The following is a 25,039-nucleotide window of genomic DNA, read 5'->3' on the forward strand; positions in this document are numbered from 1 at the left end:
AACAGGTGTTTGCTAATTGCTGCTGGCTAGTCTGAAGGAGCTGAGTGGGGGAGGGAATATGTAAAGCCAAAAAAAAAAAAGTAATTTTTACATTATATTGCCCTTTATAAATCCCCCAATTTAGTTTGGTTATTTTGAAGACACCATATTTTAAATGTAACATGATCCCCGATAGCCAGGATTGCTGATCAAACCAAAGTAACTGAACGGTAAACACCTGTTGGTAAACACCATTTATTGAAGTAATATAGCCATAACATACAGTAAATCATAGAAAATCATTTTGAACAATTGGCTATAAAAGCAACTAGGACATTTCCCTGTCTGGGACAAATAAAGTTGGACCAAATCATCTAGTGGCAGGCGGCTCCTTTTTGAAACTTGACAAAAAACAGGAGAACGGCAAAGGGGCAAAGTAACTATCAAGCTGACAAAATATGTTTATTTCATTAAAATATTGTTTACACTTTTTATTGATTTATTTATCCCATTAAAGCAATAACTGGAGATTAAATAAATGTTTTACTCTATTGCTGCAGTCGCAGTTGAGGACTGTTGTAGAAACCGACCTGAAAAAAACGAGGCTTAAAAGTTTTACTGGGAATTTAGAAGGAAAGACAGGAACACATCTGGTGCTTCTTCTAGTTGTATTTCAGTTTCACTGGAACATTTTAGATTGTTTTTGGTAGAAACAGCAACAATTAGGTTCACTGAGGAGCCCAGCCACTCCAGCCCTCGGCTGTTCTCTCACAGCTGGCCTGCAGAGGGAGCCGTTGCACAAGAACAAACGTTTGAAATCATCGTGGAATCAAGATCAGTCGGAGAGTCACTGGATCTTCCCAGCTCACAAGCTGCTATGATCCATTTTCTGTCCTTTTCTCCTCCTCGTCTTCTTCCTCCTCCTCCTCCTCAGTGTCGTCCTCATCTTCGCTCTCACTGTACTGGTAGTTACAGCGGTTTGTGTTCACAAAGAGGTCACTGTCGTCGTCTTCGGAGTCGCTTCCTTCCTCTTCGTCGTCTCTCCCTTCCGCCTCCTCTTCCTTGCTGCTCGTCTTGTCCTGCGATGACTGCTCCTCCATAAAGCCCTCGGGCCTTAAAGGAGACACTTTGTGGTTTAGGAGGCGTCCGCTGCTCTCCTTCTGAGGGAGTTTGGGATTCTACTTACCAGAGTTGCTGTTTCTGCAGGTTCTGAATGTGATCTTTGTAGAGAATGAAGCTGATCTCTGCCTTCACCTTCTCCCCTTCTTCAATAGGATCCACGATGACATAATCACCTAAGAAAGAGAATTTAATTATCCAGGAAATTCATCTATTAAAAAAAAGGGATTTAAGGCAAATATTAACTTACAGTGATCGTAATTTAACTTATTAACACAATATAGGGTATTCCCCTGTAATACCCATATTCCCAAAACAAGATATAGCTGCATTTTGGTTATAAAAGTGCATAAAACTTTGTTTATATTTTGCTAATGTTGAATACACACAATTTTCACAATTGCGGCGTTTCCTTTAAATAAGAAGCACAACTAAGATCACATGTGAATATGTTTGTTCACATGATAAGTTGTTAAAAGCGTGCCTCGCATCGTTCTTCTCCCACTTCCTGTCGTCTCCTTCATCTTTTCTGCAGTGACTGCCTGTAGCAACATCCAGTTGTTGATCATGTGACGCAAAACAAAAGTGTCTCCATCAAAGTTTTGTGAAATGCGCTAATTTCAACATGACCAAAAACGGCTTCACCCCAGCTCAATTTTTTTTTTCCTTTTGTGGAAATTGTGTTTTTTCAAAATTGCTGCGTTTCCATTGGCCGATTTTTTTTCGGAACCAATTTGCGCAATTATATAATTGCTGGAAACGCATCTTATGTTAACACACAGACATGTCTGCTGATCTTCATCATTTTTTTTAACACATCAGTCTCACTCCAGTAAAGAAAACTGGGTCGTTATTACCAACAGATATTTATTTCCATCATTACGCCATTTGGTTCTGGACAGGGAGGAAGTTGGTCATGGATACTTGGGTCATGTGACAGAGATAGTGGTGCAGAACAGGATTGTGGGGAGTTTAAATGAAGCAGGGAAGCAATGTCAATAGTGTGAATGTTTCCTTGAAGATGTTGAAAGGGTAGTAAGATATATATAATGTTGGTAAATATCGGCCATGACAACAATATTATCGGATATTGATATTGGCCCAAGGCTAGATTGAGTATATTTAAACACAAATCGCCCCATTAAGCATCTTTAAATACTCATAAATGGCTCAGTGACTTCGTTTTCAGAAAAATAATCCTACTCTAGAAATTACCTCTCTTGATCCAGATGTTCTTGCGGAACTTGGTGGGCATGCTAACCAGGAACGTCTCGCCCTGAGCCGTGATCGTTTCGTGGAGGTTGTTACCGCGGCTACCAGTCACCTGTTAAGAGCGTGCAGGTGGAGAAAGGAGATAGGAAATGGTTAAAACGTCCTCCTGAGTGTTGTTTCTGACCTGCACATTAATATGTTTACCTTCACAATCTGCTGGTTCTCCGTGGGAGTGATGAAGTCTCCCAGAACTTCCTTCACAACATGTTTGCGTTTAGTGGCCTGTGACATTTTAAGTTATGGGCAGCAGTTTCCTTCGCCAGCTTGAGGAGAAAACAGGAGAAAAAAAGAAATTACAAAAAAGTCAGAATAGATTCTGTACTTGTTCTGCAGACACTATAGCACACTTTGTCAAACTCTTAATTCTCAGAAGGGGAAAACAAAATCGGCACAACTCAGAGGTCGCGTTAACGGAATATTTCACAGCGAGTGAAGTGCTTGGAAATTAACTGGAGTCATTTAATTTAATTTATTATAAGTTATTGGGACCACAGTCAGTGGTTTGTGTCACTATGGAGAAAAAAGTTAGATGCATTTATCTGCTTTATGTGTGATGGGATCTGAATTCACGGTTCAACAAGGTGAATATTAACTGAACCACATAAAAATGTGGCTAAATAGCCTAATGTTAATATGATTATATTTTGACAGGTAAAAATAGTACATGACCGATTGTTTTCAAATGCTGTCGGTCAAAATGACGGAGAACAAAAAGGTCTAGCGCGACCTCTGGTACAAATAGAGATGGGCATAACTATGATTTATCAGATAACAGAAAGCAGATTTAAGAAATTAGTCATGTTGAAATGCTACTACTAATACGTAAGGGTGGGCGATATGGTCTTTAGAGTTTTATCACGATATTTGCGATATTATTGTGACGACACAAACTATTTGTCACGTCTCTTAGGTAACTATATTGCTGCCACTGCAAGGGGCAACATTCATGGGGCAACAAACACAAGTACTGACATAATTTGCACATGGCTGGTAAAAAATAAAATCACAAGAGTTTGACACACCGATAAATTAATAGACGTGTAGACTTAAAGAAAAGCTGGATAGCTACATTTGGAAACTCCTAATTAAATGTTTTCAAATTAAACGGAAATCCTTTCATAGTCCGCAAATTGCATGATTACAGAACGTTGTACTACACCTGGAAACGTTGCTGCACATTAACCAAACTTAGTTAACTATCCCATATCAAAGTGTCGACAACTACAGAAAGTTACAAAAGTGATTTTAAAAAGCAAACACACTCGAATATGCTACCTTTGAATGCGGTCATATTCTTAATACCATAAATAATTTATTAATTATACCAAGAACTTAGCTTGATATGCTAGCACTGCTAACACTGGCTATGTTGAAAGCTACTACTTGTATTTCCGCTCCTACCTTGAAAACTACAGACAAAAGTCTCGTTTCAAAACGAAGTATGTTTCCTAACAGCGACAAAAAGAGGAGCAGAAAAGCTGAGCAGAATAACAAAGCCTTTTCTACCAATGAATATGCCACATGCTATCGCGTTTTCTGAAAACACCAGAAACAAACGTCTCACTTCCGGTGTTAACGTGCTTTTTACTTTCAAAGTAAAAGCACCATGATTTTATTTACCTTCTTTTTTAAACAAAAAAAACTTTGCTCTTTTGTCACATGCTTTTCTAATAATTATAAGTACATTGAAATGAAAATTCAATACAATAGTAATATATTGTCCTCCATTTAAATATTAAACATTATTGCGAGCTGGGAAACAATTATTCTTATTTTACAGGTGTCTTTCTGCGGAAGAAAGATTTAACTGTTTCCTGGGTAATTGTTACTTTGCATTATGGGATTTGCATTTCTTTCAGAAATCAGAGCAATGTTCAAGATCACCAACATTTAAATGCTTGTAAGATGCAAATAAGAATACCACTGGATTCCAGAACGGGTGCTGGGGCTTCCGACTCCAAACGCAGAAATGTTAGGTTAATTTATCTGTACTGTATAGATGTGGGTAGTAAATACTTACAATTACCTCAGTAACTTTTGGGTACAGGAATACTTTTAGAAGCAGTTTTTACTACACCCTACTTCTTACTTTTACTTGAGTAATGTTATTGTGAAGCATTTCTTCTTCTATTTGAGTAAAATAGATACTTAGGCCTTTACTGAATAAAGAACAAACATATCTTTTAAATACAACAAACACAGATCTACCATTGATGTGAAATGCAGACATCTTGTTTGCAGACAAGCTTTGTTGTTCTGATGTAATTTTGTATCTGCTAATGGGGCATTTGGAGATTAAGTGAAGATTCTGTTAACACCATATATTGTCACTGGAAACACGTTTTCTTATTCTGTGGATTACCTGCTGTATTAGTGTCCTAAGTTTTGTATTTTTAAAAAAAGTTTAGCATTTCTTCTGCTTAAATTTGTTGTTTTGTAATTGTCATTTGTATTAATTTGTACTAAAATACCAAAATTTGCGCATAACTTCATATACTTGTTTCTCTTCCTACATAATTTTTAAATATTAAATCACATGGTATGATCAGTTACTTTGAGTAGTCTCTTCACAGAATACGTTTTTTCTTGAGTAATTTATTGCAAAGCTACTTTTTACATTTACTTGAGTGTAAATATGTTGAATGCTTGTGTGAGTGAGTGTGTGTATGCATGATTTACCAATAAATGTGTGTGTATTGCCTTGTGATGGGCTGGCAACCTGATAGCGCCTCTTTGTCCAAGGACAGCTGGAGATAGGCACCATTTAGACTGGGTATAGACGATGGATGATAATAATTCACTGTGTCCATTCATGATTCCAAATGTCTAAGCAAAGTGATTTATTTTGGAAACTGGAAGAACTTTTTTTGAATTCCCACATTTTATTCAAACATCGTTTTTTTTCCACTCTCACAGCAGTTGTTATTGGAGTTTAATAGTCCTGTGCAAACCTTTCCTTGGAAACAGAAATCTCAATTAATACCATTAGCACAACAACTAGTAGCAGAACTTTAAAAAAAAAACAAAAAAACACTGAGTAGACATGGTCTAAGTTTCACAATACCTCGAGCACAAGCACGTTTATTGCTAGTAGAGATGAGTTACAACCAATACTGCCTCTGCTGAAACAACGGAAAAAAATGTGCAAACGAACTCCAGTTTCAAATTACAGCAAAGTTTCACAGTAACATCAAAGCTAATGTCAGTAGAGCTGGTCTGACAGAGTAGATTGGCGTGAGGTGGGAGGAATGACAGTAGAATACAGCAAATGGTTTAACGGAACATTGTTAGAACTTGGAAGTGTCTTCACTTGGATCCTCATGCAGTTTGTTCCTGTGTGTTTTGTGAGCTGACATAGTTGTACCAGATACAGTACATATAGCATGAAGATTAGTTGACAACAGCTGAAGAGCACATCTTGTTGATTCCACATGCATTGGACCCCCTGTAAAGGTAGTAGTAACCCTGCAGAAGAGACAAACAGAACACAGAAAATAACATATTCTAGTTTAATGCATTATGACATTAAGCAGAGTTATATTTACACCAGACCTTGACATATTTGCAACATGGTACTGGATTCTTTTATTGGTAAAGAAGCTTAAAAAGACTTAAAATAAATTGAAATTTTATTGCACTAGCATTACCTCGTACTGAAAAAAGAGAAAAAAAAAATCAGTAAAAAGAAAAAAACAGGATGGTAAGGTAAATTATATAATTAACCACTGCGAGTGATGCTGGTACTTACAAAATAGTGCCGCTACAATTGCTTGTGTGCTAAGAGAAATGAACTATCGTGGAAAAATGTGTTATTTGAGCAAGAAGTTAATAATTTGTTATTTGAGTCAGGTTGTAAATATTAATTTATATGAAGCAAGCCGACTGGAAGTCAGCGCTAAAATATTGTCCGATAAGGAAATTGGGGCTGATTTATCGGTGCACCTGCAAAACAATATAAATGTAGGATTCTACACATCTGCCAGCATATCTGCATTCCTGTATCCTATATTTAACTTGAATCAAATAAAGCTAGTGGTAGATGTTGTTATTCTTGTACCTCCTCTCCATAGTCCTCCCCCCAGCTATTTTTGATGGCCCAGAATGGGATGCCATTTCCTGGAAGAAGAACAGCATAATGAAAACAGTTTAAAATTCCCTGAATCACAAACTAATATCAATAGATTGTCATGAAACTACGATGGGGGAGGTGTAATTTACTCACGTTCGCCATATCCCACCAGCAGCACAGCGTGGTCGATCATCCACGGATTGCAGAAGATCTTCATTGGGTGACTAACACCCTTTCTATAGAACTACGGGAATATAAAAGACAACCGTAACTGTAAAGGCAAATTTTACTCTTTGATAATACAGGGAAAAAAATAGTACGAGTTGCATCAGACCAAACAGAGAAACGGAATGAAGAAGTAAAGTACTCGCCTGCATTGCAAAGGCATTCAGAGCGACAGAGATTGGTCCTTTCTCTGCCAACCAAGCAGCAATTTCTGAGAACAAAAATAAACCAGTACAATATTTGCCTGTATAATGACACTTTGATGCCCTACTCGCAGAATATTGACTCTCTTACGATATGGACTTGCGGTTTTATCACAATATTTTGCGGTACTATTGTGATAATGATAAAAGTGACGATAACAACGGTTTATTGAATCCTTCTTACGTCTACTGTGTGTTGCAGCAATTATAGGCCCCACAAACATAAATAATGCTCTTGAAAAAACATTGTCATTTTAGGATACGCTTCTTTAAGACACCAGTCATGTAAAGAAATATGATTTGTATCACTAAACAGTAACTATTCTCAAATGTATCAGTCTTTATTTATGCTTTTATTGAACAAAGAGCGAAGAAAAGAGTAGAACTACAAAAGTCAAAAATAAGAACATTAATTGGAATTTATTGTGACAGCAACAAATCAAAATTCTTAGCATGATAAGAAATTTATCGCAATAAATGATAAACAATGCGATAAATGCCCACCCCCATTGCTTACCTTTTTCGTCTTTGGAAATCTCCAGCGAGCTGTTGATGTAGGCAGCCACCTTCCTGTCAGTGAAATCACACGTCTGCTTGTGTCCTTTGTAGGTGTAATCTGTCTCTGTCTCCAGGCCGCCTTAATGGCACAGGAGAGACAAACATACATGAAAAAAATATATATATAACTTAAGCTTATTTAAACTAAAATCCTCCCTTTTCAATTTTCTGTTTGTTACTGTTCCCGTGAAGATGTTTCTTACCCAGCTTTTCAATAGCTTCATAAGCGTTTGACGGCAGTCCACCTCTGCATGCCTGGTCCAGTCCATCACAGTCAACCAGCTCTGCATAGGAGAGTGTATGAGTGTATGATCCATTGATTTAATGGAAAACTGACTGTTTTCATTGCATTTCGAAGACGTCAGTGTTGAGCTTTTTCAGTCAGAATCTGTGAGGATGAATTACCCTGCTCTGAAAGTGACAGCAAAGTCCCATTTTTCAGGAACCACTGGCCCTCAATGTTTCCTGTGACAGAAAACGCCCAGCAAGATCCACACATGCCCTATGAAACACACACAATGAGGGTTCAAAAATATCCCTGCGCTACATCAATTTATGCCCGACAGGGTGAGCCCTCGGTTATTAACTCTTCTGCTTGGCATCACCTGGTTCTTCACAGGACTAACGGCTCCATGATCCCTCCAGTCCCAGCTGTCAGGGGCGGGGCCTTTGGCAGTGGGGGCGGGTTTCATTGGACGATGAAGAGTCCACTGACTGAGAAGCGGGTTCAGGTACGTGGAACGAAACTCCTCCTCTGGACGAAAACAGATGGAGAGAATACAAAGCTGAAACGTTTGCGATACCGGAAAAACGTCGAGTTGACGCAGAGCTGCAATGTTAAAAAGCAGAACAAAGATTTCCTCGTCGGAAATAACCGGACGGCGCCCGGTTGCACGCACCAGTTAGGTCGCTGAACTTGGTAACGCCGTACTCAGCTGAACCTTGATCCAAAGTCTGGAGCTTCTCGGCCGTTTTCAGGTTCTCGTGAAAGATCCGTAGACGCCTGTCAGTCTCTGTCGTGGAAACGCGCACAAAGACAATATTTAACATCCCAACATGCAATGTCAGATTAATACTTCATGTGATTTCTGTCTATCACTCTTTTCTAATCAACCTTTCTAAATACAACCCAATAAACGTTTGTCATCTTCTTCGATTAGCACTTCAGGTAAGCTAATCATTGCCCAAATTGAGCCCAGAATTTGAAGTTTGAGATTTGACTCCTTTTGGCTTCTATGTCTTGGCTAAAGCTCTACAGTAATTAAACTTTACTGTTGCGCCACGCTCCTTTTCCATTAAACTTATGTATTCTGTTTAGGGCTGGATGATATGGCTTAAAAATATATCACAATATTAGGGTTTCATATCGGTCGATAACGATAATTATCTATTAGTTTTTTATTTTACATATCTGAAATACTGCCGACTTTCTTGTTTCATCCAGTTTCGTCTGGATGTGTTGTGCTAATTTTCTTCCTTCACTCCCAGCCGTTGTTTTCCAATTTTAAGCAGTAAGCAGTTATGCGGCACAGTGGGAAAGCCTGATATTGCTGCTGCTGAAGTTCCTCAACAGGTTGTTGCTAGGTAACCAAAGAGTAAGTGAGTTTGTTGATGCCACCAACATTTTTACTGTCAGTCCTGCACTTTATATTTTATATTTAGATTTATATTCATATTTTATACTGTATTTTATTTTATTCTGGAGTAACCTCACAACATTGAAAGCTCAAAACATTGTCCTGAGCCGTATGCAACGAAATTTCGTTCTGTATACACCCTGTGCAAGCAAAATGACAATAAAGTCAGTATAAGTCTAAGTCTAAGTCTAAGTCATTATAGCTGGTTGTGAAAGGTTGAGCAGCGAAAGCCTTTCCTCCGCTTTCGTCTCCCAGAATGCTGTTTGGTTCTGGATCGGAGGTCAGTGAAATTATTGTATGTTGTATCGGACATATTATCTACAGACACTGATCAAGTATTTATCACTATATATGATGTTATTGATGTATTGCTCTTATCAAACAGTGGAGAAAATAGTAAAAATAGCATTTACAATTACGTCAGTTTTTTTTACATCATTCATTGAAATTTATTGAGATGACAATAAATCAGAGTTCTTCTCATTAAACATTTTTACAGTAAATGATAAACGATACGATAAATGCCCACAGCTAACTCAGCAGTCAAGAAAATGTGGTTAATCACAGTTGCTGCGAAATTTTATAAAGTGGATAACTAGTTTTTCAAATAGTGGCAAGTTAATTTGTACCAACTTTTTCCTCTTAAAAAAAGTAAAACATTAGTTGAAAACTGCTTTTAATAATTTCTCTTAATAAGATTACTTTGACCCTTTAGGATTTGCGTGTTTTACTTTTTCACAGCATTCTACGTATACATGGAACTGAATGTGGGCTGACTTGTGAGAGTGTTTTCCCTTCGGGGCGAACACAATGAGCTGCAAGCACAAAAGGTTCAGTGTCTGTGCACCAGAATGTGACTCTGTGTGTGAGCGTGTTTGTTTGTAATACCTTGTGGGGACCATTGTCCTGACACATACTACGTTGTGGGGACCCACTGCTAATTGTGGGGACCGAATCCTGGGCCCCACAAGGGGAAACACTGTTTTTGGGTCAGGGGTCAGATTTAGGACTAAGGTGTGAATTGAGTTTTGTATAGGGTTAGGGTTAGGTATGTAATGGTTAGGGTTAGGGTAAGGGTAAGGTTTAGGCTGTAGAAATGAATGGAAGTCAATAGAAAGTCCCCACAAAGATAGCCACGCAAATGTGTATGTGTGCGCACATGTGTGTGTGTGTGCGCAGGTGCTGGATTGTGTGAGCATGTGCAAACCGCTCACCTTCCTGGCTGCTGTAGACCTTATTGTATTTAACTATGAACTCTTTAAACTGGCCCAGCAGCTCCACGGACTCCTACCACAGAGAGAACAAAGAGAATAAACGACTGCTGGGGCACGCGGCGAAACACTGACCAGGCCCTCACTAAGCTGCTTTTTTTTTGTTTTTTTACCTCTGAGGGCTGGACGGTGGATTGAGCCTCCGCCTTGTTGGGCTGTTCTGAGGCTGGACCAACTGAAACGAGGAGAGCATATTAGTTGATAAACACGTGCTTCAGTTTCCCGTTGTTAAATGTCGATTTATTTTAAAATCAACAGCACTAAGTAGCAGTAATGGAAGCTTTAGCTAGGTGAACGCTAACATTAGACATTGACTCATCACCCTTTACGTAATTTACCTCATTGATCCCGGTTATGTAACATGAAGGTCAGATTGAACAAACAAGACCATGCTGAAAATACGAATAAGGGTGATTTTTGTTTGTTTGCTTGTTTAATGTTAATGTGGATCACCTGATATTGCAATTAGCCTAAGAATACTTTAGCCAGAGAAAAAAAAAGACCTGTGTGTTTAATTTGGTTTTGCTCTCTTTCCAGGTTTTGTTGTTGCTTGATGTAGGAAACCAGGTCTCTTTTGTGCATTAGATCTTGGATCTCAATGAGACAACATGTATAAATAAATAAAAAATATATGTACAGAAATGAAAAAATAAGATGAATTAATAAAAATTAAAAAAAAGGAAAGATGAGATCTATAAGAAAGAGCGATCCGCTCGTCTGGTTGCTGACTGACCGACCTTTAGGCTGGCACTTCTGTTTGAGGAGGGTGGTGGTGGCCTGCCAGGGAATGTCCCACACTTCAAACACACACACTTCAGTCTGATTCGGGAAAACACACCAGAACAAAAAAACAACAGACATTAATATCATCAGAATCATGTGCTTGTTCATGTCCTGCAAACGCTAAAAATAAGGAAACGAGAGGAAGTTGCTTGTCTGTCTTCATCTCTTCTCACAAACTTTACAACTTACTTCAGTTAAGTGAGTGTGTGTGTTTCACTTTGATTTATTATTTTTTTATTTTCTTTTTAAATTTTCTGTCATAACTGGATTGTAGAAGCATATCTATATATATAGAGAGATATATATCTATATATATATATCTATATATATATAGATATATATATATGAGAGTTGCACAAGCATGCCCAAAGCTACAACCAGTCATGTCACAAGACTAGATCAGTGCTGACATTTCTGCCTGAACAAACACTGCTGTACATTAAACAACACAATCAGTTAGACATTTGGTATCCATTCCATAAGGCTGGCAACTTCCTGTTTGTTGCTTAGTCTGTCGCTGTCTGTCACTCTCACAGCGTACCTTAAGTTTCTGAGGCTCAGGATAGAAGTCACAGGTCCTGAGTATGGCAGCTTTCTTACACTGGGTGTTGCTCAGTTCCAGTGTTAAGGTGTAGCGGATTCCCTTCACCAGCTGCAAAAACAGATGAAAATGTAGAAATTGCAAGAAAGAAAGTAGTTCTCCACAAAAAGGATTTAGAAACCGACTGATGTTGGGGCTGCGCAATTTACTGCAAAATTAGTCACTGCAATATCAGTGTTGCATGAACTACTTCTTAAAATGCAAAATGTGCCTGTTATTAGACTCCAAAGTGTTAAAAAAGATGCCAGGCAGTAATATTTATTTGTTTATTTATTGAGACATAAGTTCTTGAGGACGTTAAACATTTTTAGCAAAAAAAAAAAGATATTTTATTTTAGGAATATGGCTTCTCTGGTGGTGGTGTGTCGATGATGCGCTGATAAATCGACGCTTCCGGTTAGGAAAAGACGCTTTTAAGAATTGAAGTTTCACACTAATAGTACGTCTATTTCACTTCATTTAATGGGTAATTTTTATAATCATAATTAGATAGCTTTTAAATAAATATATTCTTTAGGAAATGTACATCAGCATCTGTTCTGTACTATGAAGTTTGTGCTTTTATTTTGAAATGATGGATTTATCCTTCCGTCTAGACCTCACGTATGTTAATATGTCGCAGGGTTAATAATCGTTGTAAACACAGACATTTAATAATACTGAACTGACTCTTAAATGATTAAAAGCACCGATAAGACTCAATAATTTAAACAAAGAAGAAATAATTGTTTTTGAGTCTTAACCTGTTTAGTGGCAGAGACGAACCGGCTGACGCGGCGGACGTGCATAGCGTTGGAGCCCCGGTTGTATCGCTCCTCCGCGAAAACCAGAACCTTCTTCAGGTCCGGGTCGGACTCATGAAGCCGGATAGGAGAGCCGGGGGGCCCGAACAGAGGCCGGTCGAGGTCTTCACCCAGCCCGAACACCGAGACCAGGGCCAAGCAGAGGATTAGAGGACAGCAACGGACTCCGACCCTCATTTTGACTCCTGAGCGCTGGCAGAAAGAAAAGGGACCAGCCTTCAGCTTGCGCTGGATTTAAAAGCGCTCTGTTTGTTTTCCCAGAAATCTAAATCAATAGCGGGTTAACTGCGGCGATTGCACAAACGAGTTGCTCTTGTTGCCAAACAAACTGGACCGCATGTGGGAGGAGCCTGCGAGATTTAACGAGAGGATTTTGTTAAAGGGAAAATGCGCTAGGCCGCCTGGGGAACACCAGGGGGCGACAGAGAGCCTCAGCTAGTTGGAGAGAAGAAAAGGAAAATAAAGTCTTTTTATTTACATATATTAACCGTAATGTTTATTTGTTTCCATAAGCAATGTGTAATTTACAGGGTGTTCATGAATCATTTTCAACGATATATCCAATAATTTATTTACAGTGTATAAAATAGTTATATTTGCGATCTGCAATATTTGCACATTTTTAGGAATATATTTCTTGAAAAAACAATTGATCAGGAGCGAACTCAAAGTACTGAAGTGGTTCAAGGTATTAACGAGTTGTGAATTAGTTACTCGTTTAATTTCAAATTGAACTAATTACATTTCACTAGGTTTCTTTTTATATGTACATAAATATAACATGTTTTAATTTGCCTTCTGATTTTTGTGTAATTTCAAAGTTCCCAATTCAAACACCAGAGGGAGACAAAAAGTCCCTCGTTTTTTGTTTATACCACACTTTATTTTGAAATTAAATTACTTGATCTGGGGGGGAAAAAACACTAGAAATTAATAAAATGTGTAATTTAGAAATACTGTACATAAGTCCAAGTTAAACTTTCGGAGTCTAATCAGTAAAAACCCACAGCTCAACGTTAAAAACAACAACAACTTTATTTTAGAGGTTCCTAACAGGAACTGTGGCCATACTACAGGAAGTAACATCTGTTGATAGCTGCTATGCTAACCTACCTAGCCGCTCGTTCTGTCTGACTGTGTTGCCAGTTTATCGATTGAACGACGAGGCTAGCTGGTTACCAGTTCACCCAGTGGAGGACCAACCATAGCGCTGCTGTGAACGTAATGACTCACCCATATTTAGAGGTCAGGTGGTATTCTTAGCATTAGCCTGTGTGCCAAGCCAAAGTCCGACAGGCAGACATGGAGACTCGGGGGATTGAGGACATGTTTGACTTTCGTCGGTAAGTCAGCTAACGGCAGGCTAACTAGAACTCCCTGGTTAGCCAGAATAAAGCTAATGAGCCACTGGTGGAGGGGCTGTGTTCCTCATTGCGACAATGTTTTATGAAGTTATCGGTGACGGATATATGATGCATTTACAGGTCAAACGTGTCACAGAGAGTTAAAACGTTCGAAAAGAAACACGATATGCTAATTAGCCAAGTAGCAGAGACATCATGTTGCTATTAGTTACTCTGGAACTTTATTTAGGGTGCACTTCCCAACACTGGTAAGGATATGCATCACTATTTCATTTAGTTAGATATATCAAAAAATAACGCTGCCTCTGTTGAAGGTAGAGTTTGTGTTCATGTCCACCTGCTCTAGGAAGGGTTTAGTTTAGGTAAGTTTAATAAACGTGTTGTTTTACTGTTGTATAAAAGGAAAAACTACTTCTGTCACGCTTCAATGAGAATTTGATGTCAAAGAGCTGCACACGAAGGACACGTGTAACAAGTTATTGGAAATGAAAGACAACATTCAGTAATGTCTTTTCAAATGGCAAATGCTGAGTCTGCTTCTTTACACATTGGTGTGCGGCCATGATTTAAAAAAAAAATACATTTCTGCTTATGTACTTTAGTGTCAAATTTGCAATAAATGTAACTTCATGACTCGCTGTCAGGCCCAATTTACATCTGGAAATGTATGAGCAGGTCAAACCAGCGCAGGCCAGCATGACGGTAAATCACAATCAAATGCATTTGTCAAGTTTGAGGCAGTTTGAAGAGTTTGACTTCAGTTCCGCTTTGCAAGTTTTAAATGGAAATATCTGTTGCAAAAATAAAGGTGTTTTTTTTAATGAACTTATTTTGTAAACATGTGTATACAGTCATTTTCAAAAGAGGGAGTGAAGTTATTTTATCCCTATTGATCAACTGTAGAACCACGGTAGGAATGTCAGCCGTAAATCCACAGTGAATTTTATTAACACTTGAAAATGGTGCTAAAAGAAACTGGGAATTTTGACATGAAATACCTGGAGACTCGCCCCGTTTTAGTCCAGCAGGTGTGTTTGCTTACCTGTGGCATTTGTAAGAAGTTAGCCTTGACTTAGAGATGTTAGGTGTGTTTGATTTGATTTGATTTTTCTCCTGTGGAATCGAAACAATCTGTGTGTTTGCAGGTTTCCCAAAGATGCCGTGGCTCTCCTGCTGTTGCTCATCTACTCCCCAGTTGGCGTTTGTTTGATGCTGATGCGGATTTTTATCGGCGTTCACGTTTTCCTGGTCAGCTGCGCAATCCCAGATAGCTTTGTGCGGAGGCAAGTACCGGTTAAGGTGGCGGGCCTTCGCCATTGTTCTTAATTGTTTTCTTTTTTCTTCTTTAATCTGTTGGTGTTGGCATCTATTTTCGCTTGCAGGTTCGTTGTCAGGGTCATGTGCTCGGTCCTCGGGATGCACGTGCGACAGAGAAATCCTCGCTCCCGGGATAAAAACACCAAGCTCTGCGTATGCAATCATGTGACAGAGTTTGACCACAATATTATCAACCTCCTGACCCCCTTCAATACTGTGAGTGTTCAAGTTTTACTGGGAAAAAAAAAAACCTGATTATTGATCGCTTTTTCACTCCTTTTCATCTCCGCATTGGGGCTGCAACTAACGATTGTTCTAGTAAACAATTTTTCTGACGATTAATTGGATAAAAAAATTGCTCTGTAGATGTTCCCTTTAAGCTCTTTTTATACATTATTAGAGATTAATTAACAGATGCAAATAAATAATTTGGCTCCTTTTTAAAATATAAACATTTCTTGCTTAAAATGCAGCAAAGGAACCACAGCAACAAAGAAATGTACTTCTAGTGTCAATACAGTGTAGGGATCTGTTGACTATTTCTTGAATAGAACCAATTAAGTAAATAGCAAAAGGTCTTTTAAAGGGAGATTTCTTTAGCACAATTTGAACCAAGTGAAGTGTCAGTTGTTTTCATTTTAAATGTAAAATGTTAATATTTTTTGTAAAGTTTTGTTTTAAAGGTTTGTGTTCTTTCAGCAATTTGCCTTTTTTTGAGTCTCTCTACTCCAGTTAAGGATTAATCTACTACTAAGCTATTTGACGATTGTTTCAATAATTGATTCATCACGTTTAATCTAATCGACCGTTTCAGCGGTGCTCGGGCTTATTTCAGTATATTGTTCAGTCTGTCCATAAACAAACTGAGGACACCAACCAATCGGATGCTTAAAGGAGAAGGGATAAAGAAAGACTGCATGGTTTTAAACAAATGTTTTTTTGCCAAATAAAAACCTGGCATGCATTTGTCATCCCAGCCCTAGCTAAAACATGTAGGATTTCCTTTCACTTTCACAGTTATGGGCTAGTTTGTATTGATTCTGTTGCATCTTATCTGAATGAAACACACTGAAAATATGCAAAGAAATGAATTCTTTTGCGAGGCAATATGTATGCGCTGTGGGGTAAAATGTAAATTTTTTTTCTGCGATGTGTGACGAAGCGCTGCAGCGGTCGGGGCCGTTTTAATGCCTCAGAGGTCGGGCTTAAGGGGTTTAGCTAATAAAGCGTTGCAATAAAAGGTCAGAAATGTTTGAAAGGCTGAAGAGACTCTGCTTTAGAACACAACGTGAAGTTTTTTTAAATCTTAGCTTTAAGTGCTCAATTTGATGACAAAATGTAATATTTATTGCTGGTTTCATGACGCTGAAACGTGCTACACAAGCAAACTTGACTACATCTGCCATGTTTCGTTGTAAGCGGTGAGTCCAGGCTTGGGTAAGCTTGATTTGTTGTTCCTCTGCTCCTCAGCCCCAGCTGGAGGGCTCCACGGGCTTCATGTGTTGGGCCCGGGGCTTCATGGAGATCCACTCGGCCTCCAGCCAGGAAGCGGTAGGAGAGTCTCTCCAGAGGTACTGCTCTGCTGACGGTGCCCCGCCTTTACTCGTCTTTCCTGAAGAAGACACCACCAACGGCCGCGCCGGTCTGCTCAAGTTCAGGTCCGTCTGGCTTTCTGTTGTTTTTACCTGCGTGACCGTTTCCTCTAACCGAGGCCAACCTGAATCTTGCAGAGGAACACGAATATTCACAGCATTTATCGGCACGTTTACTTCTGTTAATTTTTTACTAGAAATGGTGAGGTCGTCTTTTACTGGGAAGCTTAAAGCAACTTCTCATTAGATTCGTCTTTTTCCTCGCAGAAATGTGGATAAATATTAGGACTGCAACTAACGATGAGCTTAGTAATCGATTAATAATGCAGTTATTCTGAAAATTAATTAGATAAAAAAAAGAACTGGCACATTTAGCAGATTTTTCCATTTAAGCCTTTTTTATACAATATTAGAAGATGCAAATAAACAGATAATCCAATTTCTTAAAAAGAAACTTTATGTTGCTTTAAGTGCAACAGCACATTGTTTTATTAGCTAAAAACAATACTTTTAATATAACGTGAAAAGGTCAGGTCTTTCTGCTTAACTTAATATTAGTACAGTGACTATAGATTACCTGATAACTGGATATCAAAAGCCGCTTAAAGAAAATTTGTTTCTTTTTCAATTTTTTTTTTTACAGAATTAGAACCAGGTGAAGATAAAACTGCCACTTGAGGAGTTTTGGGTGGAACATATTTACAGATATATATATATTTTTTATCTTAAATGCAAAATGTGTGTGTGTATATTATATATTTATATATATATCTTTTCTACAATTTTGGCTTACTGCCCAGAATATGTTGTTCTTTCAGCAAATGGCCTTTGTTTTGAGTCTGTATCCTCCAGTTAACGATTAATCGATTACTAAATGACAATAGTTTGAATAATCAATTCATCATGATCATATGTATGGAATAACACGTATGCTGGCTGGATTTCTTTACTGGAGCCGATTTAACCTTTGAACTTTGCATTAACATACATCCTGCACTGGTTGCTAGGGTTACGCCAATAAGTCGGTGCTGATTTCCTGAGGTTTTGGCGATCGGCTGATGCTTACACGCAAAATCAATCTTTTCTTTTTACTGATCTGCTCCACGTCTGCAAATGTGTAAAAATCAGCCACTGCTTCTTCTCTGGTGATTATTAATTAGGCTTGGGGAGCAATTACGTTTTGACATTGGTCCAGGTTGGTTTGTGTTGCTTTATCCCCTCGATGAAAGAAATCGTTATCCAAAAACCACTTTGAGTCGGCTTGTCTTTGTCCGATTTTAAAATCTGTTTAATATGAAGCGTCTAAATGGAGCAACAAAACTAAAGCAGAGGAGGTAAAACGCTGCATGATGACGACATTATTTTACCATCAATTAGTTTTCTGTTTAGCATTTTTATGCCCTTCTGTTTTAAATGTTTGTTTTTTGTTTTGTTTTTTTATTTTAAAGGAAGCCGTGTGATATTGTATCATCTAACCTTTAACTCAAGGTTGACAGAATACTTTGTAGCGATTGAGAAATGTGAAGGTTGGGTTTGCTTCTCTCGACGCTGTGCTGCAGCCACATCCAGGTGCTTCCTGTGTGGGCGCCGGGCTTCAGTTTCCTTTTCCAGCTCAGCGTTTCGGTCACTTTACTGACTCATCCTCAGCTCCGGTATCGTGAGCCGTCTAATCAGCTCTGCTGCTGATTTCAGTCAGAATCTACTCATGTCAATTTGCCGTCTCAGCCATCGATAATGAAATGAGCAAATAACAGTTTGTTCATGTTATCAATGGGACATGTATTTTAATGTTGTTAATATCAGGAGGAAAGTTTTCCAAATAGTGTTTGCTTCAAAGTAAATGTGTATTTTTGTGTGTGTGTTTGCTATTTCAGCTCGTGGCCTTTCACACTGACTGAATCTATCCAACCTGTGGCCTTACGGGTGTCCAGACCTCTGCTTTCTTTGGTAACCGGATTTTAGACTTGTGTGTCAGGTCAGAATAGATGGAGAACATTTGCAAACTAAATCATCTGCTGCTTTATTAGCGTCATTTAGCTTATCATCTTTCAGGAAATCAATAAAACGCATTTTGAAGCGGTTAAAATCTTCGATGAACAAAATATGACTTTGTTCCAAATCTGAGGATATTACACATTTAAAGTTTAATCTGATCTCAGTGCTAAGATTAATCCAGTCGGGCGTTACGGAGAGCTCTACCAGCTCCATGATGAACTCCTTCAATATAAGTGAGGATGTTTGTATACAGATAATGCAGCTTCTTTGTGTAATCCTGGTCATTTTTTTCACATCTATAACGCGATAACACAACCGTCTTTAATGCGTTTCGTTTCTTCCAACAGAGCACAGTAGAGTCCAGCTGGCTAACAGACCTCCTGTGGACATTTTTCTCTCCATGTACAGTGTATCATGTAAGGTACTACATATTTTATCACTACTTACATCTGTTAGACAGCGATAGGGCCAAGGTAGAAAGCAGCTATGGTTACATGTTGCCTTGGCAGCACTAACAGCCTCTGGCTCACCTACTCAAAACTAGTAATGCTGGATACCCAGCTGCAGTGTGAGATAGTTTGAGAATAAAAGTTTCTACAGTAAGTATCGACATACTTTGCGTTCTGACTTTAAAAATAAGGTTTTTGACATCGCCTTTTATTTCAGTTGGCTCCCACCAGTTTCCAGACAAGATGGTGAATCTACGCAGGAGTTTGCCAACAAAGTCCAAGAGGTAAGACTCCCTCATTGGAGTTGATGAACATAAATCACACGTCTAAAAACCAAAAGTGGAATTTATTGGACCTCCAGATGCCTGGCAAGCAGATTTAAGATGAACGGGCATTTAACACCAGGTGTCCGCGCGTTTTCAAAAAGTTTCAAACTTGTTTCTCTGAAATGAAGGCCTTAAAAAGTCTTAAATTCATGTATATGAAATGAAAGCCTTAAGAAGTCTTGAATATATTTATATGAATTAAAGGCCTTTAAAAGTCTTAAATGTATTTATATGAATTAAATGCCTTGAAAAGTCTTAAATTCATTTATATGAATTAAAAGCCTTAAAAAGTCTTGCATTTATTTTTATGAATTAAAAGTCTTTGATTTATTTATATGAATTAAAAGTCTTGAAAAGTCTTAAATTCATTTATATGAATTAAAAGCCTTAAAAAGTCTTACATTTATTTTTATGAATTTAAAGTCTTAGATTTATTTATATAAAATGGAAAGCCTTAAAAAGTCTTAAATTCATTTATCTAAAAGGAAGTACTTAAAATGTCTTAAATTCATTAAAGGAAATGTAAGTTGGCCTTACACACATTAATCTCAGGTCTTAAATTTTGTCATGGCAGGACCATTTAATCTCATACATTTTATGTAGGTTTTTTTCCTGCGGGACTTTTCTATGGCTTGATTTGAATTTATTGTCAGTTGGTTTTTAAAAAATAATAATTTTAGTCTATTTTAATAGATTGCTTTCTTCTTGTTTGGCTCTCTTTTCCTCTTTTAACTCTAACGTGTGTCGTCTTGCTCAGCTTCTCGCTATTGAACTGGGGCTGGTCTCCACCAAGATTACTAAAGCAGATAAAGCAGAGCACATTAAGAGGAAAAGACATTCAGTACCACAAACGACTACAAGTAAGTAACTGAGCTGTTTTAGACAATCTACCGTGTGGCACATTCACAGTTTGGGACTTTTTCAGTGGCCGTTTTGTATTCTACAGGTGCCACATCTGGCTCCATCGGGCTGGGCTTCATGGCCCAGAGTCTGGGCTCAGATGACCACCGGATCGCTAAGATGGCCCAGCAGGTGAAGGATGTGCTGCCACATGTCCCAATCAGTGTCATTACAAAGGATTTAGGTACGGACCGGTTTTAATTCTCGTTATTGTTTGTGATTTAACACATGCGTTCATCTTGAAATGTGAGTACACTCTCAGAAAATGTTGAGGTTTTACGGAACCTTAAAATGGTGAATATGTAACATCAGAGGCACAACAATGCATGACTTTTTCGTAACATTAGAAATTTAATAAAGAAAAAACTAGGGTAGAACCATGTGTTATTTTTGCAACAAAATTGAGCGGTGGAATAAAAATATTGAAGCTATTTTCTTACATCTTTACTGTTAGTTATTCCAAAAGTATTGGATAATTAGTATTTTTTTCCCACACTGAACTAAGACAACTTGTGCTACAAGTGCTGTCATTTTTCTGAGTTTAGGCCTGTCGCAATAACAAAATTGTCCCAGAAATTATTGCGATAATATTGTCATTTTGAGAACATTCTGAGCTAATATAATAACAATAACGCATTATTTATGCAAGTATACCCACACAAAGATAAAAAAAAAAAAGGTTGAAAGAACATTTAACACTGAGAATGAAAAAATATGTTAAATATCCAAAATAAGCTAACAAAGCATCCAAAACAATCATTAAAATGGATTATGAAGTCTCTGAAACCAAAAATTGCATTAAAAATAACAATCATTCAGCTTAGACAGGGAAAACAGGCAAAAGTGGCAGGTAGTGCACTCTGACTACTTGGTGTCGAATGTTTGCACCGTTTTTCAAAATGGCGGCTTCCCAACAACATTGAAAGAGAAAATCTCTTTAACAGCTATTCCCCAAATCAAAATTATCGAGTAAATTTTTAATTTACCATGCGATGAATCGATTTATTATTTATTGAGACAGGCTTACCTGTCCTGCATTGTTTCCCCCATAATTCAGTATTCTTCCAGTTGCCTATTGGTTTTTTGTTGTTTTCCTTTCAGCTAAAACCAACTGTGTTGACACCACGATAACAAACCTGCTAGAGAATAGAGAGGAAGTGTCGATGGAAGCTACTGGGACGTCAACATACGGAGCCTCCAGGATCAGCTCCTTTCCTTCTGGATCCTCTCCTGCCATAAAGGTTTGACCATTCAAAACGCTGCCTTCACTGACCTCTTGGAACCTACACTTCTTTTTGATTGTAGGTTACAATCATAAAATTGTCTGCTGTCTAAAAAGCAGTTATCCCAGCATCATTCCTACACCTGGCAAATTCAGGTTTAAATTAATCTTTCAATTTGACTAACATCTTTGTTGCAGCAATGCACCGATCTTTTTAAAAAAAAGCTGTCCTACGGGTTCCAGTTTTGGCCGATGCCGATTTTTTAATTATTTTTTTGTCTGAAAATTTACTTGGCAACAGAGTAGGTAAAGGGCACAAGTCCTTCCAACCTCAAAGACATGGAGGTTATCACCGATGTTAACTTGTCAGAATACGTTGAAAAGCTGGTCATCCATTAAAAGAAATGATTGACTTCTTTAATGCCTAGGAAGTTTCTAAGAAGGGCATAAATAATCAACATGATTTCTTTCTTTTTTGTTGTTTTTACATTGTATTGTGTTTTAGGACATTCCTGTCTCGCTTCCTGTCAGAAACACATCTTAGTTGCTTCAAAATAATTTCAAATCTGGCAGTGGTTTGAATAAATTTAGGCCTCTTGGTTCTTCATTTAGCATAAATCTAGATCAGCTAGTCCCAGAGTCTGAAGCTAACGCCTTGTGCCAGAGGGGATGAGATCAGAGAGGACTTCCAACAGTATCCTGAAACAACTTCAGTCTCACAAACATGACGGCAGTTTATGCCTAAAGGATCTTTGGATTGTCATGGCGTTAGCATCGGGCGGTACTTTACCCAGAAAAAAATGATTATTTTCACAGAAAATGGAGGCAGGCAGTGGTCTTCCTGGTCTAAACGTGTGCTAAGAATGAAACTTGTGCAACATTTCTGGCCTGAGTAACTCAAAAAAACTAAAGCAATGTAAAAATTAATCATAGAAATAGTGTTCATACAAACTGCTGTGATGTTTTTGAGATTAGCTTTGTCGTGCGTTCCCTCTTGTACTTCCTGTTGGCTTAAATCTGGATTTACATTCAATCTCTGCAGGTAAGCTACTCACTGCTGATAGCCATTTAGCAGAACCACACACCAAAAATCCTAAACTGTCCCTTTAAATACTAAATTGTGAGTTGGAATTGTCTCAGATCGGACTGTGGACTCCGACCTGCAGCCCAGATATATACAGATGCAGTAATCTGTTCCAACCTTTACATGGTAGAACGAATTTCATATGTATTCAAAATCCTGGGAAGTCCAAATTATTATTTGACTAATGCGGTTCATGCTTTTACCTTTCCTCTCCATAGCCTGCTGCCAAAGCGTTTGGGAGATCGCCAGCTGACAGACACATGTCTCTCCAGCAAAGAAAAGAGGCGTTGTATAATTATGCGAGAAGGTGAGAGGTTAGAGGAATACCTGCAGTAATATCATTTTTTGAACAACTTGGCACCCAAAAATGCCTACGCAGAATATTTTTACGCTGTAAAAGTGAGAAGTTACTGAACAACATCAGCCGGTTCCCATTAAAAGTAGGTGGAGTGTTTGGACGCGCTTTTGCTGCCCTCAAGTGGCCAAAAAGTAAATAAATCCCAGATTTTTTTATGCTAGAAAAAAATACAATAAATGGGGGCGATGTGGGGAGGAATGTAGTTTACCTGAAGTGTCATTAAGAAGTTTATGAATATTTATCATCAGCATGAATATATTATTTAGTTTGGGTTTTTAATTATGTGTTTGATTCAAACATTTTCCAATGTGGAAAAATTACTAATTCTTACTTCAGAAACGAATTCAATTTGTTTAGACGCATACGTTTGAATGTGCTGTGCATTTGTTTTCACATTCAAACCTAAATAAATAACCTCAAAAATGTATTGATACACCCTCACAAATCTAGTCTGTTTTGTAGCACATTCAAGCAACGTGGCAGTTCACAGCGCTTTGCGTCATAAAAACATTAGACAGCAACCATCTATGAAACCAAAAATAAACATGACATTTTATCAAAAATCAAACGCATATACTGATCAATGTTCCAGTTACTACTAATTAAAGGCAACTCTAAACAGGTGGAGGGTTTTTTAGCCTTCATTTAAAGGATGTCAGTGTTTCAGCAGTTTTGTAGTTTTCTGGAAGTTTGTTCCAGATTTTTTTGTGCTGCTTCACATTTAGACATTTTCTTCTAACAAATATATAAATGCAAATTGCACCACAACCACATGCTTTATGGAAATATAGAGGGGGAAAAACATAATAAATTAAAACCTAATATATATATATTTTTTATTTTAATTGAAGATGTTGAATCGTTATTCACTCCTGGAAAAAAGGGAACAATTGAAACGAATCGCTTAAAATACATTCATTCTGACGAAGAGCGGACTTAAACCTCCGTATGCAGACAGTAAACAATAACGCCTGTGTTTTGTTTGAGCGAGATTAATTTCACTAACCAGCAGTGGTCTTCTGCAGACGTTACATGGAGAAGCACGGACTGGACCTGGAAGATGGCCACTGAACAAAACGTCGGATGGTTGGAAACTGGTTGGAGGGAGGGAAGCATCTTCAAGCTGTCCTGCTGTCTACTTTTGAAAAGTGATTTTTATTTTCTATCAACCCCGTCGAGCTGGAAAAGGAAAAACAAAAAAAAAACTAAACTGGTTTTGTTATCCGCAAATAATGGCAACAAAGTATTCAGAACATGTATACATTCATTGAATGGTGATTTTATGCATGTGTTTAATTCTTCATCCTGGCTGAGACATAATTTTGATAACGGTTTGTATAACAATCCACTGACTGTAAATCATCTATTTATTTTTATAATGTCAGAGTTGTTGATGAAAATAAAGTTCAGCTTGACCTTGCTTTCAAGAAATTATTTCAAACATAAGGCGTGTGAGCTTTCTTTATATTTATATTTATATATAAATAGAATAGAATAGAAGTACTTTATTCATCCCAGCAGGGAAATTACTTCACAGTTACAGCATAGAGACAAGACACAATAACAACCACCACTGAGTAGTAGTTGTAGATAAAATAAAATATAAAATGCTGTTAATATAAGAAACAACTTAAGAGCAGTCCTTGCAAAGATTCAAAGAATGCAGATATGTATTTGTAAATATACTGCTCAAAAAAATAAAAGGAACACTTAAACAACACAATATAACTCCAAGTAAATCAAACTTCTGTGAAATCAAACTGTCCACTTAGGAAGCAACACTGATTGACAATCAATTTCACCTGCTGTTGTGCAAATGGAACTTTGTACAGAACAAAGTATTCAATGAGAATATTTCTTTCATTCAGATCTAGGATGTGTTATTTGAGTGTTCCCTTTATTTTTTTGAGCA

The 25,039-nt window shown here is 37.8% G+C and overlaps 3 protein-coding genes across 4 annotated transcripts; 1 reads left to right on the top strand and 2 right to left on the bottom strand.

The window, feature by feature from the left end:
• Positions 1-215: 215 nt before the first annotated feature.
• eif1ad (eukaryotic translation initiation factor 1A domain containing) lies at positions 216-3,933 on the bottom strand. Its single transcript, XM_028008623.1, has 5 exons — positions 3,772-3,933; positions 2,515-2,633; positions 2,314-2,422; positions 1,166-1,274; positions 216-1,092 (listed from the first exon to the last, which is right to left on the bottom strand). The coding sequence occupies exons 2-5, from the start codon at positions 2,599-2,601 to the stop codon at positions 855-857; spliced, it is 543 nt and encodes a 180-aa protein (XP_027864424.1). The 5' UTR covers positions 2,602-2,633; positions 3,772-3,933; the 3' UTR covers positions 216-854.
• A 1,296-nt stretch (positions 3,934-5,229) lies between these two features.
• Positions 5,230-12,843, bottom strand: ctsf (cathepsin F). Of its 2 annotated transcripts, none has more exons than XM_028008619.1 (14): positions 12,461-12,842; positions 11,658-11,768; positions 11,071-11,152; positions 10,447-10,508; positions 10,277-10,349; positions 8,325-8,438; positions 8,031-8,179; positions 7,831-7,927; positions 7,629-7,709; positions 7,385-7,504; positions 6,811-6,875; positions 6,593-6,683; positions 6,428-6,486; positions 5,230-5,835 (listed from the first exon to the last, which is right to left on the bottom strand). In XM_028008619.1, exons 1-14 carry the CDS (start codon positions 12,695-12,697, stop codon positions 5,761-5,763), a joined length of 1,416 nt encoding a protein of 471 aa, XP_027864420.1. In that variant the 5' UTR covers positions 12,698-12,842; the 3' UTR covers positions 5,230-5,760. The 2 variants fall into 2 exon arrangements, with proteins under 2 accessions (XP_027864420.1, XP_027864421.1); XM_028008620.1 differs by lacking the exon at positions 5,230-5,835 and adding an exon at positions 6,157-6,312 and having other exon boundaries at positions 12,461-12,843.
• A 755-nt stretch (positions 12,844-13,598) lies between these two features.
• Positions 13,599-24,547, top strand: aup1 (AUP1 lipid droplet regulating VLDL assembly factor). The gene is made up of 12 exons (XM_028008621.1): positions 13,599-13,863; positions 15,030-15,167; positions 15,267-15,417; positions 16,672-16,859; positions 18,668-18,740; positions 19,136-19,209; positions 19,455-19,521; positions 20,321-20,423; positions 20,510-20,647; positions 21,565-21,704; positions 22,988-23,076; positions 24,153-24,547. Exons 1-12 carry the CDS (start codon positions 13,823-13,825, stop codon positions 24,196-24,198), a joined length of 1,248 nt encoding a protein of 415 aa, XP_027864422.1. The 5' UTR covers positions 13,599-13,822; the 3' UTR covers positions 24,199-24,547.
• Positions 24,548-25,039: the final 492 nt, after the last annotated feature.

The sequence above is a fragment of the Xiphophorus couchianus genome, chromosome 23 (assembly GCF_001444195.1).
Source record: "Xiphophorus couchianus chromosome 23, X_couchianus-1.0, whole genome shotgun sequence".
NCBI lineage: Eukaryota > Metazoa > Chordata > Actinopteri > Cyprinodontiformes > Poeciliidae > Xiphophorus > Xiphophorus couchianus.

What these genes read in the sequence shown, in the direction of transcription:
- eif1ad (XM_028008623.1), bottom strand. Translation starts at nt 2,601, where the DNA reads ATGTCACAGGCCACTAAACGCAAACATGTTGTGAAGGAAGTTCTGGGA. An exon ending in AGAACCAGCAGATTGTGAAG is followed by an intron (nt 2,423 to 2,514) that starts GTAAACATATTA and finishes CGCTCTTAACAG; the next exon opens with GTGACTGGTAGCCGCGGTAA. An exon ending in CTGCAGAAACAGCAACTCTG is followed by an intron (nt 1,093 to 1,165) that starts GTAAGTAGAATC and finishes GTCTCCTTTAAG; the next exon opens with GCCCGAGGGCTTTATGGAGG.
- ctsf (XM_028008619.1), bottom strand. Translation starts at nt 12,697, where the DNA reads ATGAGGGTCGGAGTCCGTTGCTGTCCTCTAATCCTCTGCTTGGCCCTG. An exon ending in TCGTCTCTGCCACTAAACAG is followed by an intron (nt 11,769 to 12,460) that starts GTTAAGACTCAA and finishes CTGTTTTTGCAG; the next exon opens with CTGGTGAAGGGAATCCGCTA. An exon ending in TGAATGCCTTTGCAATGCAG is followed by an intron (nt 6,684 to 6,810) that starts GCGAGTACTTTA and finishes ATATTCCCGTAG; the next exon opens with TTCTATAGAAAGGGTGTTAG.
- aup1 (XM_028008621.1), top strand. Translation starts at nt 13,823, where the DNA reads ATGGAGACTCGGGGGATTGAGGACATGTTTGACTTTCGTCG. An exon ending in TCCTGACCCCCTTCAATACT is followed by an intron (nt 15,418 to 16,671) that starts GTGAGTGTTCAA and finishes TCTGCTCCTCAG; the next exon opens with CCCCAGCTGGAGGGCTCCAC. An exon ending in AGTACCACAAACGACTACAA is followed by an intron (nt 20,424 to 20,509) that starts GTAAGTAACTGA and finishes TGTATTCTACAG; the next exon opens with GTGCCACATCTGGCTCCATC.